The sequence below is a fragment of the Orcinus orca genome, chromosome 9 (assembly GCF_937001465.1).
Source record: "Orcinus orca chromosome 9, mOrcOrc1.1, whole genome shotgun sequence".
In the NCBI taxonomy this organism is placed as follows: domain Eukaryota; kingdom Metazoa; phylum Chordata; class Mammalia; order Artiodactyla; family Delphinidae; genus Orcinus; species Orcinus orca.
Window position 1 is genome coordinate 12,309,915 of NC_064567.1, and position 18,152 is coordinate 12,328,066.

At 40.3% G+C, this 18,152-nt stretch overlaps 1 protein-coding gene and 1 long non-coding RNA gene across 4 annotated transcripts in view; one reads left to right on the plus strand and one right to left on the minus strand.

Moving 5' to 3' along the window:
• Positions 1-18,152, plus strand: part of LOC117202289 (uncharacterized) — a 34,977-nt gene that overhangs the window by 4,157 nt on the left and 12,668 nt on the right. For 2 of the 3 annotated variants that reach the window (XR_007479372.1, XR_007479373.1), the window contains exons 2-3: positions 4,562-4,644; positions 6,243-6,339. This is a non-coding gene — a long non-coding RNA (uncharacterized LOC117202289). Of the gene's footprint in view, positions 1-3,082; positions 4,443-4,561; positions 4,645-6,242; positions 6,340-18,152 lie in introns of those variants that run through there. The other variant, XR_004484519.2, reaches the window with a different exon arrangement.
• The window catches only part of WEE2 (WEE2 oocyte meiosis inhibiting kinase), a 24,653-nt gene continuing 6,501 nt past the window's right edge, over positions 1-18,152 (minus strand). Inside the window, exons 3-12 of the mRNA XM_004272127.3 lie at positions 17,583-17,634; positions 15,386-15,558; positions 13,694-13,815; positions 8,174-8,320; positions 7,401-7,508; positions 7,183-7,268; positions 6,252-6,422; positions 4,494-4,636; positions 370-2,863; positions 1-143 (exon numbers count right to left, since the gene is read on the minus strand). Of these exons, the coding sequence (XP_004272175.1) occupies positions 2,707-2,863; positions 4,494-4,636; positions 6,252-6,422; positions 7,183-7,268; positions 7,401-7,508; positions 8,174-8,320; positions 13,694-13,815; positions 15,386-15,558; positions 17,583-17,634 (1,159 nt within the window). The 3' untranslated portion in view covers positions 1-143; positions 370-2,706. The remainder of the gene's footprint in view (positions 144-369; positions 2,864-4,493; positions 4,637-6,251; positions 6,423-7,182; positions 7,269-7,400; positions 7,509-8,173; positions 8,321-13,693; positions 13,816-15,385; positions 15,559-17,582; positions 17,635-18,152) is intronic.

Genomic DNA, 18,152 nt, shown 5'->3' on the forward strand with positions numbered 1-18,152 from the left:
TGCAAGAGAGTTCCCTTTTCTCCACACCCTCTCCAGCATTTGTTATTTGTAGATTTTCTGATGATGCCCATTCTAACTGGTGTGAGGTGATACCTCATTGTAGTTTTGATTTGCATTTTGTTAAATTTTTTAAAAAACTCAACCTGGGCTTCCCTGGTGGCGCAGTGGTTGAGAGTCTGCCTGCCGATGCAGGGCACACGGGTTCGTGCCCCGGTCCGGGAAGATCCCACATGCCGCGGAGTGGCTGGGCCCGTGAGCCATAGCCGCTGAGCCTGCGCGTCCAGAGCCTGTGCTCCGCAACGGGAGAGGCCACAACAGTGAGAGGCCTGCGTACCGCAAAAAAACAAAAAAAACAAAAAAAAACTCAACCTGACAGTTTTTATGCAACTCAAGATTGACAGTATGGTTCATACAGAGATTTTTAAGATACCTAACTATTCAGGCTGAAATGTTGACATTTAACTTTCAGTGTTCATCTTTCTACAGTTTTAGATAAATAGCTTCTATAAATTGGTAGATGTGTTAAAGCTTAGTAAAGCACAGTAGTATTTCTTTATAAGATTTCTTTAACTCAAGATTGTCTGTTGGCGCCTTAACGTCAGTGTTCATGTTTAAGAAACAGAACTTCATGACTGAGGATGGAGTTTCTCACTGAGGCCAGGGGTCAACTTCCAACTGAAATGGAAGGGATTAAATTCCGAACCCATTGAGGATCCAGTCCCTCTCACACTCAGTGTCTGTGCAGCTGCCTGCTCTTTTGGTGACTTCCTGCTACTGTGGAGCCCAGCAGAGAGAAATGGAGAGAAACCAACAGTCTGGCATCGGGTCCGTTCAGGTGCTAGAACAATCTTTGAGGAACGTAGTAGAGAAGGGGTCATAGGCCCTAATAGTAGTTGTCAATGCCTGAGAAGAAAAGTGTAACCACAGAATTGTGGGCTATACATTGCATACTCTTAATAACATACCTGCTTATAAATCGTAAAGTGTGGTTGACCTTGCAGCACTGTACCACAAGGGACATGGCTGGTGTCAGGGAGGCAAGAGATAAATTAACTCAGTTTTAAAACCTGAATAATCAACTATACTCCAATATAAAAAAAAATACATAAGAGTACAGGGGAAAAAAAAACCTGAATAAAGACTCATTTTTTTAAATGTCAATGGGCAATACAGAGCACTATACCCCACTTAATTGCATGGAAGAAATTGCTACTCCAAAACAGAGGAATGATGTGATGGTTTGTTCAATGATTTATTCAATTTGTTTGTTTTGCGGTACGCGGGCCTCTCACCGTTGTGGCCTCTCCCGTTGCGGAGCACAGGCTCCAGACACACAGGCCCAGCGGCCATGGCTCACGGGCCCAGCCGCTCCGCAGCATGTGGGATCCTCCCGGACTGGGGCACGAACCCGTGTCCCCTGCATCGTCAGGCGGACTCCCAACCACTGCGCCACCAGGGGAGCCCGATTCATTCAATTTTAAAAACTTCTTAATTTGCTTTTAAAAATTAAGGGAAAAGAAGAAAACAAGGCAGCCAAAAAGCCTACGAGCCATGAAGAGGCTAACGTCATCAATATGACACAGCTAGGAGTTCTCAAATGCCTTTACGACCCACATTATTTTGTATCATAGCTTGGCCATTATTAGCTTTTAGGGCCGTGAAGCTGGTCCTTAAAGCCAAGACCTGTTAGTACCAGCCTATTGGATTCTCTCTCCTATCTACTCATGGTTTCCAACATAAATTTCGTATTCTTTGTTAGTTGCATATTTATAAAGACGAGTGCTTTACTCATATTTGGCTTTGGACAAGATAAAAACCTTTATTTACAAACATTCTAGTCCTTTAAAAATATATATACAGAGTAAAGGATTTGGATAAAATAAGTTAAATCACAGGAAGCAAAGCCAACGTCTGTTAAAATCAAGGAGAAATTGGTGATAACCAGAGAATCAAAACCAGTTATAACAGTTACAAGAGGCTCAAAGCAAATAGATTGAGGGACAACAAACCACATCAAATTTCCCTTGAACCCTCTACCCAGTGGCTTTGTTCCACAAGTTTATAGCCAGCTCAGAAATGTGAAGTTATGTAGAGTCTTATTTCTACCCACTTCATATGGTGGTGAAGTCATTAACTTAATAAATACAACATCAGAGAAAGGGGTTGGCTCCATTCAGAGAATGCAGTAGGAAAACTACTTGCTCAAAGTGGCTGAAAATTCCTTGAGGAATAAATTCATCTAACCTGGGAAATGTTGTTGAAATCCAGGCACACTTTCTTGTAAACTGTTACCTCAACTCAAAACCAAATTGAATTCCTTTCTGTTTGCCCGGAGAGTCCCTGGGATCCTTGATAGGTAGGTAGGCAGCCTCATAGCCCACAGCCTGCACAAAGGGCTGCTTTCAGTTCAGAGGTCCATGCTTTCCCGTTGCGCACCAACAAATCTGAGAAGTGAACGAACTGTTGACAGGTGGTGTTAGGAATGTAGCAAGAGAGAAGAGAAATGGCTACCAATGATAATACCTACGACCATTGCTGCTAGGAAGTCTTGATAGCTGTAGGATCTTGGCTGAAAATGCTAATTTAGGAGTGGCTTTTGAAATCTTTGGGCACCCAAGTCCATTAGTTTCTCCCTTTACAAGAGAAAGGTTGACACAGTCGGTATCTATTTGGGGGATAAAAGGTGAGTTGGTGTGAAAGGAGTTCTTATGGGGAAGACTGCCCCCAGGTGAAGCTTGAAGACTTGGCACTCTTTCCTCCCACCAGGCGTTTGGTGCTTCTTGATCCCATGGGGGTCCCAGAGACCCCAGGGACACTGTGGCATTCCTTGGGGGACTGGGCCTGCTGGGCTTCTTTCAGTTCCCTGGAATTAAAGAGGAAAAATGTACGTTACTTAGTCCTAAATTAGAGATAATATTTATGATCAAAACTGATATAGATGTGGCATGGACATACATACACTACCAAATGTAAAATAGATAGCTAGTGGGAAGCAGCCACATAGCACAGGGAGATCGGCTCGGTGCTTTGTGACCACCTAGTGGGGTGGGATGGGAGGATGGGAGGGAGGGAGACGCAAGAGGGAGGAGATATGGGGATATATGTATGTGTATAGCTGATTCACTTTGTTATAAAGCAGAAACTAACACACCATCGTAAAGTAATTATACTCCAATAAAGATGTTTAAAAAAAATTAAAATAAAAATTTTCTAAAAAGTGAAAAAAAAACTGATAGAGATTTTTCTTTTTATTTCAGGATTTATAGAAACAAGACTGAATTATACACAGAATAGAAAATTAGCTCTTGTGATTATCTTAAAAAATGGCTACTTCACACATGCCTCAACACACAGCAGGCTTGGCTTACTGAATTCTACTGATTGGGGCATAAATGGTCTTTAAAATTAAAGAAAAATAAGAGAACAACTCTAGAGGCTATATATGAAAGCTCCAGGGGTCTGCGAAGCGCAGCCCATGGGTCAAATCTGGCCTGCCATCTGTTTCTGTAAATAAAGTCTTACTGGAACTCAGCCATTCCCATTCATTTGTATATGGTCTATGGCCACTTTCACATCACTCCAGTAGAGTTGAGTCGTTGCAGCTAAGATCATATGGCCCACAAAGGGTGAAATACTACTATACAGAAAAGTATGCCAACCCCTGGTCTAGACAGTTTCAAAAAGCAAAAAATTATTGAGTTTATTAGGAAGGATTACCTGACTAAAGGCTCAGTTAGAGCTTCCACAACTCATTGCCAAGAAATCATTTGGGGGACTTTTCAAACTAATCATTTTAAGATGGGTTGTGCAGCCAAAAGAAACTGGACCTCTAAGTTTATTCTAGACAAGGACCATTTCTCGTCTGCTTTTATATTTTCAACATTTCACAGTATGTAATAATTACTTTAAAATGCCTTCAGAACCGTGCTCAAACATCACTTCCTGACCTTTATAATACCAAGCCCACCCTATCTAATTAATTAATTTGTTAAATGAAGGAATAGGTTAATAAGTAAATGCATGCATGAATACAAGCTTACATGCGTAAGTAATAGGACTGCTTCCTTTGGCTTGGAAAAATACCTCTTTCTCTAAACATTTGCCAAGACAGAATATCTGCCTGCCCCCAAGATTGAATGGATTTCTAATAGATATCTTCCCTCTTTAACTATGGTTATCTTATATCAGGTGATCATCCACCAGTTACTTTAAAACTCTGGTCACTCAGAATCCTGCTAATTTTTCTTTACCAGTTGTATTTCCTTGTATTCATTTGCATTGACTGGAATTTTCGCTCTCAAGCCGTCTAGTCACGGAGCATCCAGCCCCTTGTTACAAAGGGCCCCATGCTACTAGCCTCCTTGTGGGCAGGGGCCCCTGTGTCATACTGTTGGATTCCACTCGAATCCATAGAGAAGACACATCAGACCAGTCATGTCACTGTGAGTAGTACATCAATAGATTCTTTCTCAACTCCAGCATCCAAAATCTACCTTTCCAACGTGGCTGTCTTGAACTTTTCCAAGTTCAACTGCTGCTGAAGCTCTTCTGTTTTCCCCAGGGAGGGACAGAGAACTCGACTTTTGGCCAGAGCTGCTGCAGAAGGTCTCTCTGCTGGATCGGGGTGGATCATGTTCTGATGAGGTAGGACCAAAGAGGAGGAAATAGAACCTTCACTGTTGAGAAAAATCTCCCCCCCAAGCCAACTCCAACCCAGCTTCTGCAGGTGGATTTTGTGAAACTCGCTTCTCCTTTGTGCAAAGGGAAGAAATAAATGAAAACTTAGCTCCACCTGGGAGAGGAATATCATCCTTATCTGGTAGCATGAGCCATCCATACCTTTGAGTTGTCCTTAAGTAGCATATTTTAGAGCTGGATGAATGATGAACCAGCTTAATTGCCTTAATTTTAAGCAGGAAGAAACTGAGGTCCTGAGATAGAAAGTGGCTTGTCTCAGTTATTGACAGGCCCAAGACTAAAACTTGGGTTACCCAACTGCTAGTTCAGCTCACTTTCTACCATAACGTGCTCATTTTTCACTTAAAATTAATTAAGGATATCCCACCATGACAGTATTCCTACAGCATTTATCTTCAGGTAGAGGATGCGTATAGCCTAAAATGACTGGAATACAGTTGAAAATACCTAATATATGGAAATTAGTAGTGTTGAATAATGAAGAAAACACTGACCCTTCCATTTGGGGAGCAACGTTCAGAGCCAGCTCCACCACTTATTATGTAGCCTTGAGCAAATCACGTACCTTTGCTGAAACTCAGTCTCCCTTTCCTATATTTAGGATAGCGATATTCACCTTCTGGGCTATTGTGAGAATTAAATGAATTCACATATGCATATTACCTAGCACAGGGACAGCAGTGAGGTACTCAGTTAGAATCAACTAAATCTAAGAGCAATTTACACATAGAAATAGGTGATTAGTCTATGAACAGAAGACCACTGTGAGGAAAGGTTTGCCTTCTTTCAGGAAAGCAGAAGTGTTCAGGTAAACTGTGAAACTCAAATTTAATCTCCAAGAGAGCAGATATTTCTAAGGCTATTTTAGGGATTCTAACCAATCCTGTTCCTTAAGCTATGAAGTAAGTCTTACATATACATTGCTTTTCTAGTATAATTCTAGCTTCTTGACAGTGTAGGTATTCTTGTACCTCTCTTTGTTTCAACATAATACCTTCTTTTCCTTGTCCCTTCACATACTCAGGTATCATTAAGGACAAGGAACACATAGATTCCTAAATTAACATTATGCCTTTCTTCTGCTCAAATAACTGGTGGGATTGTCAGTTATCCATCAATAAAGTAACTTCTATTTCCTCTATACAAGCAAAATTCAGTTTTTTGAGTAACATCACTGTTACCATTGACTGTAGTTAAAACCCTGACATAGGAGCCTAAGAGCAGGTTTGATTCTGGAATTAATCAATTATCGAAAGTGAAATACAAGTCAAGGAACTGCTCTGAGTCTTGGTTTCCTCATCTGCCCACCTCACGGGGTTATTAGGAAGGGTAAATGAAAAATACAATAGGAGTTTTAAACTATAACAAAAGGTTTTCATGATATGCTCTAAGTTTCCTAGAGAACCTTTCAGTCTGTCCTGTTTTTCTGGGCTTCCTAGTCATGCTTCCCTGCTGTCAATGGCACCATCATTTCCCTTTTCCCACCTACTTGCCATTACATTTTTTAAAAAACAGACATTTCCATCCTCTCTTCATTTCATTAGAGACACCACCTTGAGTAGTTGGTGAAATTCTTTGGAGAGCTCCTGAGGAATGTCTGGAAGATTCCCCTCACGGATGTGATGCCACGCAGCCCCATTGGTAGGTAATGACTCTGCTCCCGCAGCCACTGCAATGGTCAATCCCAAGGCAAATATGTCTGCTTTAGGAAGGTGCTGATAATTCTTCAAAACAGAAGACAGGAAGGCCGGTTAGTTCGCCAAGTGAAGGGAGTCTAGACTAAAACACAACTGGTAAGAGAGATCCATTTGAATGCACATGAACTTAAACAGACGCAGTGGGCAAGGTTATATCTGCTGTGGTTAGTGGTCTATCTCTAGGGAAGATAGTGGTCTATCTCAGGGCACAAATCCACTTGATTAGCACTGCCCTGCCCCAAAGAGTCTGAGGCAGAATCTCAGCGCCATTTTGCTCTCTCAGGCTCAAAGAGGCTTGAAGCATAGATTGTCTGATCACAGATAGGAAAGACTCCTCTTTTTCCCCCCTGATTTTTATCCTGTAGAAAGTTATATCCTTCCTAGGCCAGACTCACAGACATCTTAGAAGGTGAGCAATAACTGAAGGTCATTCCAATGACCAAAGCTGGAGGTGCTATCAAAAGGATAGTAGCATGATAAAGATGGGTTCAACCAATAACAGCTTCCTTTCTACTAGGAAATCCGTAAATTTAAGAATTCTAAAAAGTAGAAAGGACCTTCACGAAAAACAGTAAAAATTTTGATTAATCCATGTTTGAGCCAGCTTTCCCCACGCTTTTTTTGCAAAAGTTTCTCTCCTATCTTTGGTCTCCATTCTGGATAGAAAAAGGATAATATAAATTTAAATTATAAATATATACTTTTCATTTCCTGCACTGTCAACATTCATTTGAAACTCAAAATGTTCAATGGATTATAAAATACCCTCCATTTCCCTAATCTATACCTCTTGCAAAATCTCATTAGCCAGGAAGCGACTATCTCCCTCTTCCACTTTGGGCTTGCTTATTGATGTCACATGACCCAAGTCACCTAAAAAAAGAAAAAAAGAAATAGAGTTCTTTAAAAGCATGTCTTTCTTAAAACTGGAATAAATGGAGTAGAGTCATCAGCATAAATTTTATAGGATAATAGTATACCAATCAGGTTACAAGACAGACTCACCAATTTTATACATCACATTGGCAGAGAGAAACCAATCAGCTTCATTTTCAATCTCTTCTGGGACTACTGGAGAGTCACTTTGCATCTTATGACATATGAAGATGTTACCTGAAAAAATACAGAATTGTCGTTAAGTAATGAATCCTAAACTTTTTCACCCGAGATTCTTTTCTGTAAATAACATTTCAGTCACCCTCCTTTTCTGTGTGCATGTAACAAGACTACCAAGGTTTCTTTTCTTCCATGGAATCTCTCACACTACTTCTGAACAGCTGAGTGATTGATAATACCTATTTCAGTGAAACTTAAACCTCAAACATACTCCATCCTCTGAAGAGGCTGGTGGCCTCAAAACAAAGAAATAATCAAAACCACAGAATAGTAACAACATTTCCTCGCATTTCACATTAATGAGTGCCTAAACCATTCATTTCTGCTCACTTCGATCAGGGCTGAGTTAGAAAGAGTAGAGCACTAGCTGTAAAAAGTCAGGATGCAGCCAATATGCTGTCATTTATCTATGCGGTAAATTAAACACTTATTTTCATACTTTTGCTTCACTATCTGGGAGTCCTTACTCTCTGTCCTCTAGGCCCGGGGGGAAATGGTTAAAGCTCTTTAACTGAAATTTGGGCAGGGGAGGGGGGAAAGGGGAACTGATGAAAGGGATTCTGCCAGCAAACAGCATCTTTGACACTTGATAGACACGCAGGCACAGATTCTGACAACAGTGGGGAAAGAACTAAATACGGCCAGAGGAGAGCTGTACTGACTAGGTTTGATGTCCAGGTGTGCCATGCCAGAGTTGTGGATGTACTTAAGCCCAAGGGAAATCTGTAGAAGGATGTCTTTGAGTTTGCACTCTTGGAAATGATTGCCAGACTTTGCGTTTTCAGATATAGCAGCTTGCAAGCTCCCACCTGGGAAAGAAAAACAGAGAGTAGCCCCGCAAAATGAGAGAAAAGGTATGAATCTTATAAATGAAAGCATAGTACGTATTCAATAAATTCCTCATGAGTGAACGCAGTCCAGCAAGTATAAACTGCTTCAGTGTCAGTCTGAAACATAAGATCTGATCCCTGTCTATACCACAGACATACTGGAAAGAGGAGTTAAGGGCCTTTAAAGAGGAAAAGAAAATGCCATATCCTAGGTATCCAATATGTGGCCCTATTGCTTTGAGTATGCCCCAACTAACATTTTAAAAGCTTTACCTAGTTATTAACCAGAAGGCCAATCAGGCCTAGTCATGTAGCTACTATGGTGTTGATGAATAATTCCATGTTGGTATCAAGTTAGTAATTATAGGCCATTAGTAATTTTAATGTAATTGGCTTCAAGTTTCATTCCATTAAAATATATATCATGAGGGCTTCCCTGGTGGCGCAGTGGTTGAGAGTCCGCCTGCCGATGCAGGGGACACAGGTTCGTGCCCCAGTCCAGGAAGATCCCACATGCTGCAGAGCAGCTGGGCCCGTGAGCCATGGCCGCTGAGCCTGCGCATCCGGAGCCTGTGCTCCGCAACGGGAGAGGCCACAATGGTGAGAGGCCCACACAGCGCAAAAAAAAAAAAAAAAAAATATATATATATATATATATATATATATATATATATATATATATCATGAAATAAGAACATGTAATGATTGCTGACCCAAGGAAAATATAAAACCTCCATATACACCTAAACCCTATTTGAGCCACCGTGTTTGTATATCAACTATTTATCATTGTTATCAATAAAAAGATAAGGCCCCGGCTCATCTGACTACCTGATCTTAGATGCTCCTATCCTAAGTTATTAGAATGCTTCTGAACCCTTTGTTTCATTAATTAGCATTTGTTGGCAGCCTCTTCAGTCGAATTAGAGACTCCTGGGACCCCCTGTCAGAAAGCCCACAGCTCCACCCTCCAAGTATATATCAGAACAGGAGGATCTGAGATGGTAACTGTACTTTTAAGGAAATCGATACTTTAAAGTATCTATGTGAAACTGAATTTAAAGCGTGAGCTGCCATGTCAAAATAAGTTCAGAAAGGAGAATTCAGCCCCTTTCAGAAACACAAAAAGGGCTAAAGTAAAGGTTATTTTTTTTTCCCCTGGGAGTCTTCTGAGAAAAGAATTTATGGAATGTCAGAGACATTAATTAGAAAGGAAGAATAAGTAAAGAAAGAGTGCGTTGTGCTTGTTAAAAGTGCAGTCACCTCAATACTAAGTTTGCGGATAAGGTTATGAGCTGCGACAAAGCCCCCGGGTCCCCACTAGCCCCGGTGTTCCTTTAGGACAGGGTCCACAGCTCATTCATCTTCACTGTGCCAAGGTCTGGCATGTAATAAGTATTTTCTGAACTGAATGTCTACTCTGGTAACAGAGGGAAAAGAGAGGCTGAGTCAAGGACCCTATGAAAGGTAGGGAAAGAAAGAAGCATCCTAGGTTACTTAGGATCCACTTAATATGTTCCTTTAGATTATAAGCAGAGGTATTTCTAATCCCCTGAAGAGCTGCAGATATTTAGTAAGGGTAACTAGACCAGTACTAGCAGCACTTTTAGTTACTTAGAATCTCTATAGGTAATATTAAAGATAGCCAAGAGGTAATTAGAAGAGTAGAAGTTACTGGAAAGTACTCATTTATACGACTGTATTAGAATATCCTTTTTGCTAGAGCTAAAGCTGGTCGTCCACACACTCTTATAGAAGAGCATAGTTAACTGTTCTTTACTAAATAGTATTAACAAGGAAGTATGTGTTTATAGACATAGCAATACTGAATGAACTGTAAACTTAATCCCTCGTAATCTCACCCAGCTGCACTGGAGCCTTAGCTCTGTAACCCAAGGTACCCCCTGGAGTTGGCTCCTGCCAGCATGGTGCCCTAGGAGGAAACAGCCAGCTCCTGGCAGCTCTTTTCAAACCACCTTTATGAGATGAGTTGCTGAATTCCTTCCTTTAGATAAAATAAAGATACTCACCCTACTTGGCAGGAAAAAAAAAAAACTTAAGAAAAATATATCCATGTTTTCCTGTCTGCTCGTGAGGCCTAACAGGTACCGAAACAAATAAATAGCAAATGCCTTCCAACAATGAAATGCAAAAAGCAGGCCAACGACTCAACAGGATATTGTGTTCATACATTTGTATTCTCACAATCTTGATTTTAGGTTGCCACCAACAACACAAAGCATATTTTTCTGCTGGTAAAGTTGTTCCTTATTTGGTGGAAAAATATAACCAGTATTCATGGTGTTCCACAGAAGACACAGACTTCTGAATGTCATGTCACTTGAGCAAGTATGAGAACCACCATTCTAGGGGAACATGCCCTGTAAAACTTCCGTGACAGAGATGTCAAAAGAAAATACTGCCTTTAGGGAGAGATTAATCATCCAGTCCTGAATCGGTTAGAATCCCGGTTGTTGCAGAATCAGCCTGCTACCGGAAAACCTTCATATTTCTGAGGCTGGCCCAGAGGTGGCTTGTAGGGGATCTTGGCTAGGGTGTCAGAGAAGCAGGGAACTTTTGATTAGTTCAGGGTTCAGGAGGGACAGGAGGGGAAATCAGATGACTGTTAGCCTCTAATAGTTAAAATCTAAGTTATCAAAATCATCTAACTTATAATCAGAGTTAACACCATAAGAGTACATGTTCCAGCCGGACTGCTATGAGAGGCTAGGGGTGAGGGGTAAGGGTGGGCATGGGGAAACAGGGCATAAGGATGAAGAGGTGAGAAAGAGGGAGAGGATGCAGTGGGGAGGGAGTGGAAAGAATGAGGCACCGACTACTCCGCTACTTTACACATACTTTGGGCTTATTATCCTTTACTTAGAGCCATCAGGCAAAGTCTCAACATGGATTATCCTTAACTACAAACAAGGTATAAGGGCATGCTTTATTTTCCATGATCAGTTCACATATGAAAGGTTCAATGTATGTGAATTACATTTTGCTAAATCACAGTCCCATTTTAATTGGCAAGCGTTGAGTGAAGCTGGTGAACCTCCATGATGAACAAACAATGATTCCCCATAATCTATCCCATCTAGTCAGACTCACTGCCTGGCTTTCACGGCTCACTGCAGTCTTCCCACCCTTTACCTTGCTGATCTTATTTCCTCCTGTAGGGTCACCTCAGGCCTGTTAGTCTCCTTACCATCTGCTAGGCCAGACCCTTCCCAGCACGGTGCTCTTAGCCTGCCTGCTGTTCCCCTAACTGGGTGGTCTTCCTTCTCCTTGCCTAAACTCTAGTAATCCTTCTGCAAGTTTTCATTCAAGTCTTACCTCCTTTATGAGATTTTCTCCGGATATGCTAATGACAAGTATTATCAAGTTCTTACTATGTATTGGGACTTGATATTGTGCTACCATTTGACATAGATTGCTGCTAATTTTCAAACTACTCCCTTAGGTAAATATTACTGTCTCTTTACTCATTGAGATTAAATGACAGCCCAGTGATCCTACAACTACTATGTGACAGAGCTGGATTTTGAACCCAGGTCTGCCTGACTTTAAAGCCCAGGCCCATCCCACCACACTCCCTCTTGTTCACATTCATCCTCTCTGAATGATTTGTATCCACAGTTGTACCATATGGCTTTGCATCAGATTGTCTCTTTTGTATTCATTTTAACAGAGGAGATGGAATAAAGCTCCTCGAAGATAAGGACTTACTTACCTTATCTCACTCTACAGTATTTCTCACCCTAGAGCTTAATACAGGGTCGAGCCTATAGAAGGTATTGAAATGTTGAAAAGAATTAGAAGATGATTTGTAATAGATCGCTTCATCTTATTCTTTTTGAAAATTTGAAACTTTTACATTGCCCCAGTTAAAATTTACATTGCCTGCAGGTTAAAATTAGTTGTGTTTCCCTTTTTTAATTTTTTAATTTGATATTCTCTTTGTTAGTAGCTAAATGTCATGGAAATAAAATCAATCTTCTTTATAGAGAGAGGGAAGAGAGAAAAAGAATAGGGAATCTCAGGTTATGATAAGAGGAAATTAAGAAGAGAAGATGATAAGAAAGTCTCAACCTCTCAATCACAAGTGTAATGAAAGGGTCCATTTTTTAATCCCAAAGAAACTATTAGAAAAAGGGATTTGGGGTGAGCTTATTAAGGAAAAAAACTCATGAAGTTCACAGGTAAGGCTATGAGAAAATCAGGCTCTAAGGAAACAATAAGGGAAATGCCAAATCATTATTTTATAGGATATGTCTTCTATACCATTTTCTATGTTTTTAGCAACTCGTAATGTTATTTACTTACCTACTTATAAAATCAATCATGTATACGGTGATGAAGCTTTATCAGTGATCACTGCCCTCAAAAGCCAGGCTGGACATACATACTCAGGGCTATCCAGTGGTCATCAAACTTACCCAAAGACAGACTGTACTATTAAAGAAGCACAGGGTGGGTGTACATGTTGTGGGGGGGATGCCGTTATCCAATATTACTGTGGCTAAAATATGGATTGTAAAATATGGATGCATCCTAAAATGATGGCAAGCTTCTATTCAACTGGTAGCACTTTTCTACTTTACCACTGAACATTTTGATGAAAATGTATTTCCGAGAATAACAATACACAACTACTGTTATGTCACCCCTTAATCATAGACTAGAAATATTAATCATGGATTAGAAATATGTTAATCCGAAGGGCCACTCTTTATAATTTAAGTAGCCCAGGAAAAAAAAAGGTTTTACTGGTTACGGTGTATATATGGTCCTGAAGGATCTAGGAGAATATATCTGAGGTCACTAAGTTTCAGTCCCAGCACCCCACCCCATGCCCTTACTCTTCTGAGAATACTTAAAGCTCAAAGGTCAGAAGCAGCAAGAAACATGAACAATCCCCAAACACAGGAATCCACTTCAAAGTTAATCAGAAGTTGGCTATATAAGTTTACCACCCCTTCCCCAAAATCGTAGGGACTATGGCTTACATCTTTTAGAATACCTAGTAAATGGTAAAAGGATGATTTACCATTCAAACCACCAGGGTGAAAGTTTTCTCTTTAAGTATTAATTAAAGTGTGAAGGATGTGATAGCTTCTGTGTATTAGCTGTGCATCAGCTTTGAAAGAAACACATAACAGCATAAGCCTGAAATTCCTTTGCAGCTCAACTCATTTTCTCCAGCTGTCTGTTTCCAAACAAAACAGTAGTACAGACTTTTAGGTATGACTCTAATATACCTGCCATAAGCTACAAGAAGGAGGCAGAGATTTTTTTCTGAAGACTTAAAAGTTCATCTCCCTCTCCATAGATATGAGACCACGTACTTACCATTGCAGTATTCATTCTGAATGACCATGTGGTCATCTTCTGCCCATGCAGAGTAGTAACGTACCACATGGGGGTGATGCCCAAGCACCGCATGAGCATAAACTTCATGCATAGCCAAATTCCTAAGAGACGGAAAAGCACTGAGAAAACTGAATCAAGATAATAGACATACAAAGGCTTTTAAAAGACAAGCTCTGAGGCATTACTAACAACGGCAGAACATTTACTGAGTGTTCACTGCTTGCTTACTATTTTATCACATTTAATGTTTGTAATGCCTCAGTATGATATAGTGGCAAGGATTAAGGCTTTAGAAAGTTAAGTGACTGACCCAAAGTCAAGCTGGTGATAGTAGATCTAAGACCAGAACCTTGGTTGTCCTGGACCAAAGTCCATGGTTTTTTGATTGAACATGACATATGTAGAGAGGAATCTTAGGTGGTTATTACCTCAGCAGCAGACCTGCTTTGATTCTTTTTTTTTTTTAAATAAATAAATAAATTTATTTATTTATTTATTTATGGCTGCATTGGGTCTTCACTGCTGTGCACGGGCTTTCTTTAGTTGTGGTGAGCGGGGGCTACTCTTTGTTGCAGTGAGCGGGCTTCTCATTGTCGTGGCTTCTCTTGTTGCAGAGCACGGGCTCTAGGCGCACAGGCTTCAGTAGTTGTGGCACGTGGGCTCAGTAGTTATGGCTTGTGGGCTCTAGAGCTCAGGCTCAGTAGTTGTGGTGCACGGGCTTAGTTGCTCCATGGCATGTGGGATCTTCCCAGGCCAGGGCTCGAACCCGTGTCCCTGCATTGGCAGGCGGATTCTTAACCACTGCTCCACCAGGGAAGCCCAGAGCTGCTTTGATTCTTATTTTCACTATATCACAATCTAAAAACCCTGATGGGCTTAAGAAGAAATGGACTTGATGGTGGATATTGTGATGGGACCTCTACCTTCCCTATGAAGGCTAAACGATCGTTATAGTCAATATTAAACTCAGCCAGTATGATGTAGTCACAGGGGCAGTCTTGGGAGCAGATATTCATTATGCAATAGGAAATCCAACACACAAAAAGCAAACTATAGTACTTGATCAATTTCATTATTCAAATGAAGAATTCCAAAGACTGATGTCAGATTCAGCATTTTAGTATTATATTCCCCAGAGTTCATAAAAAGCAGTGGCTGAATCTGAAAATATTTGTTTTCCTTGTGGAAAGGAAGAACTCTTGAACATTTAGTTCTGGGAATGAAATTTAAATTTTTGTTAGTTTTTCCTTGCTTACAAGGAAGGAAACTTTGAAACTTGACTATTGAATTTATTATTAATGCAAAGTAGAGATAACCAGTGAGTTAATAATAACTTGGTAATATTTCTGATGAACTAAACAGGCACCAGAAGATCATTCCATAAATCTATTTGTTAAAAAAAAAAACAGTAAGATCAGTAGTAAAAGCCACAAGAACTACAAAAAAACAAAACAAAAACACAACATGATCCCAAATGCTCATGGTATATTTCAGGAAATAATTTATCTCTGATCTTGAAAATTCAGAAAGGTTATGAATGTGAGACAACTTTCAGTGGGTCGGGGGTGGGGGAGGTGATTAAAGAAATGTAGCAAATGACGTCAGTGCCCTGATTCAAAATGCTTTGACAAATCCAAGTGTGTATTTCTAGTACATTTAAAAGGTACTCACTCATCTGATGATCCTACCAAAGGTTTCGTGGAGCGTTTTATTGCATAAACACATCCATCCAGCCTCTTAATGCACTTGTAGACAGTACCAAATTCCCCAACCCCGATTTTTTCCACCTCCAAGAATTCTTTTTCATAGCGGGAAGCCATGTTGGTTTCTCGTAGAACACATCTCTGAAATATTTCAGTAAAAAAAATAATTCTCCCTAACATATTGTGAGAATAAAATTAAGGCATATTATTCCTAAATTTCTCTAAGTTTTCAAAAAGCCTTTTGAGGCAAATCCATCAATATTCTTGGTAGCAAACGCCTCTGCAACCCTGCCACAATTGCTGACTACCTTCTCTGTGTTCTTTATAACCTGTCATACAACTCTGTACTGGCATTTCTCTTTGCTATATTATTACATCTTTTTCTGTATTATTTCCTCTGTCTGGCCATACTCTTCTTCCCTATATGTGCCTAGAGGGGACACCTCACTCACAGCCAGAGCTACTGTCCTGAGCTGAAGGAGCGGGTGGGCTCTTGGAGGAGGATGTTAAACAAAGAGAACACCTCTCTTTGACTCTTGTTTACTTGTCTCACAGTCTGGCTGCTGCTGTTTCATCTCAAGTTGAATAAACATACTGTATTCAGTTTGCTTCCCAAAAAAATCTTAGTCTGGAGAACAAAATTGTCAAATTGATTATTTCAGAATGTGTGCTCAGATACAGCAACCACTCCCGCTACTGGCCAACTAATGACATCACTCATTGCTCTGCTAGTAAATAACTCGAGCAAGTCACTGAACCCCTTTATCAGTTTTCTCATTTGTAAGATGAGGATCAAAGCAACTATGCATCAGGGTCCTGTCAAACATCACACGGGAATTATATATGTTACAAATATATACATATATAAAATTCTCAGTAAATGGTGGTTATGATGACAAAAATATGCAGAGATTTATATGAATCTCAGTCCAAGCTGATTCGTCTCTGTGAACTCATCTTTTCCCAATATCCTCCTTAGCAAGAATTTCTGCCATCCAACTTTAAGTGTTTAAAGTATCTTGACTCTTACTAGCTCTTCATTTTCAACATGCAGTCCCAACCAGTCTTCATCAACAAGATCTATAATTTCCCTTGCCCTTAGCCAGTCTCAAGCTCTGTTTCCTCCAAGTCTGGATTTGCCACAGCTACCAGCCCTCTCTCCATCTCCTCTAATAGGAAGATTGCTTTTGCAAAATGATGCTGTAGAATCAGACAAACCTAATTGTTTCCCATGAGGTACCCACACTTTTTTTTTTTTTACTATTTTATTTATTTATTTTTAACACCTTTATTGGAGTATAATTGCTTTACAATGGTGTGCTAGTTTCTGCTTTATAACAAAGTGAATCAGTTAGGAACCCACACTTCTGATCAGAGGCCTGAAGGCGCTGGTAGTGCTTACCTGCTACCTTACCAGCCTCATCTCAGACACCAAGTACCACCTTACCATCCATATCACTCCCTCCCCCTCCCCCTCCCCGACCCTCCCCCTCCCACTTACATGCACTGAACATTATAATATCATGAAAACATGCCTATGTTCAAGCACCTTAATGGTAATTTAATATTCCACTGACTTTAAACTATAATTTACTTGGCCATTCTTCTATTATTGGACATTCAGTACTCCCCCTTTTTTTTTTTTTTGCTATTACAGTTAAGGCTGCAACAAACATCTCTGGTATTAATATTTACAGCATTATTTTCTTAGTTTATATTATCAAATGAGGGATACTAGATCAACATTATAAAAATCAATGGATACTGACACATTTAAGAGGTAAATTTTACGTCTAGACCTCTGGCTTTATGCCCTTTTTCTCTGTTTTGTCTTATTCATTTTTGGACCTTAAATATCTTGATTTTCCCTTCACTTCTTCTGGCGTATATAATTTTTCCCCAGATCAAAGACAGTAGCAGAAGCCTTGAAGAATACTCCAAGGTAATGGTTCAGCAATAGATTTGTTAGACACTGTATGCTAAGGTAACAACTAGCTAAGAATATAGACCCTGATAAGAGCCCAGATAAATTTAGCTGCAAAACATATTTACTACAAGGTGTGTGGAGGAGAGGAGAAAAGGGAGAAAGGAGGGAGGGAGGGAGAAAGGAGACATTAGGATGAAATGACTGTGTTACGACGTCTGGACCAAAGAACTGTGCTCACCTTGGCAGGCAGCCCTTGTTCTACCTTGCCTTCTCCTGGACCAGCTTCCTCACTTGGAAAAAAAAAAGTGATATCAGAGTATGATTAGCACTTATTGAGCCTAGTACTATGCTAGGTTTGGGGGCTCTACAAGTAAATACGACAATTACTTCCCCTCTTCAATCTATATTTGGGCACAGGGATAAACAGAAATTTTCAATACAAGAACTTAGGACAGGATAAAAACAAGATATCGAGGGATACCATAGACAGCACCCAATTCATTATTTGAAGAGTAAAAGCCTTTCCCAAAAAAGAGGACATGTAAGCTAAGATTCCAAGAATGAGTAGGAACCAGCTAAGAGAAAAGAACAGGGTTTTAGGCAAATGGAACAAGGTATGCTGAGATGCGGATCAAGAGAGTGCGCAGAACATACCTGAAACTCTAAGGGGTCTTCACCACCAGTATACGTTTCCCCTGCAACACCCGCCTCCCTTAGAACCCGGCCTGTCTTAGGGTCACAAGCCAACTGTAAGTATAGCAGAATGTGCTCTAATCCTGGCTAAGATGTTTTCAATTACTTTTCATTA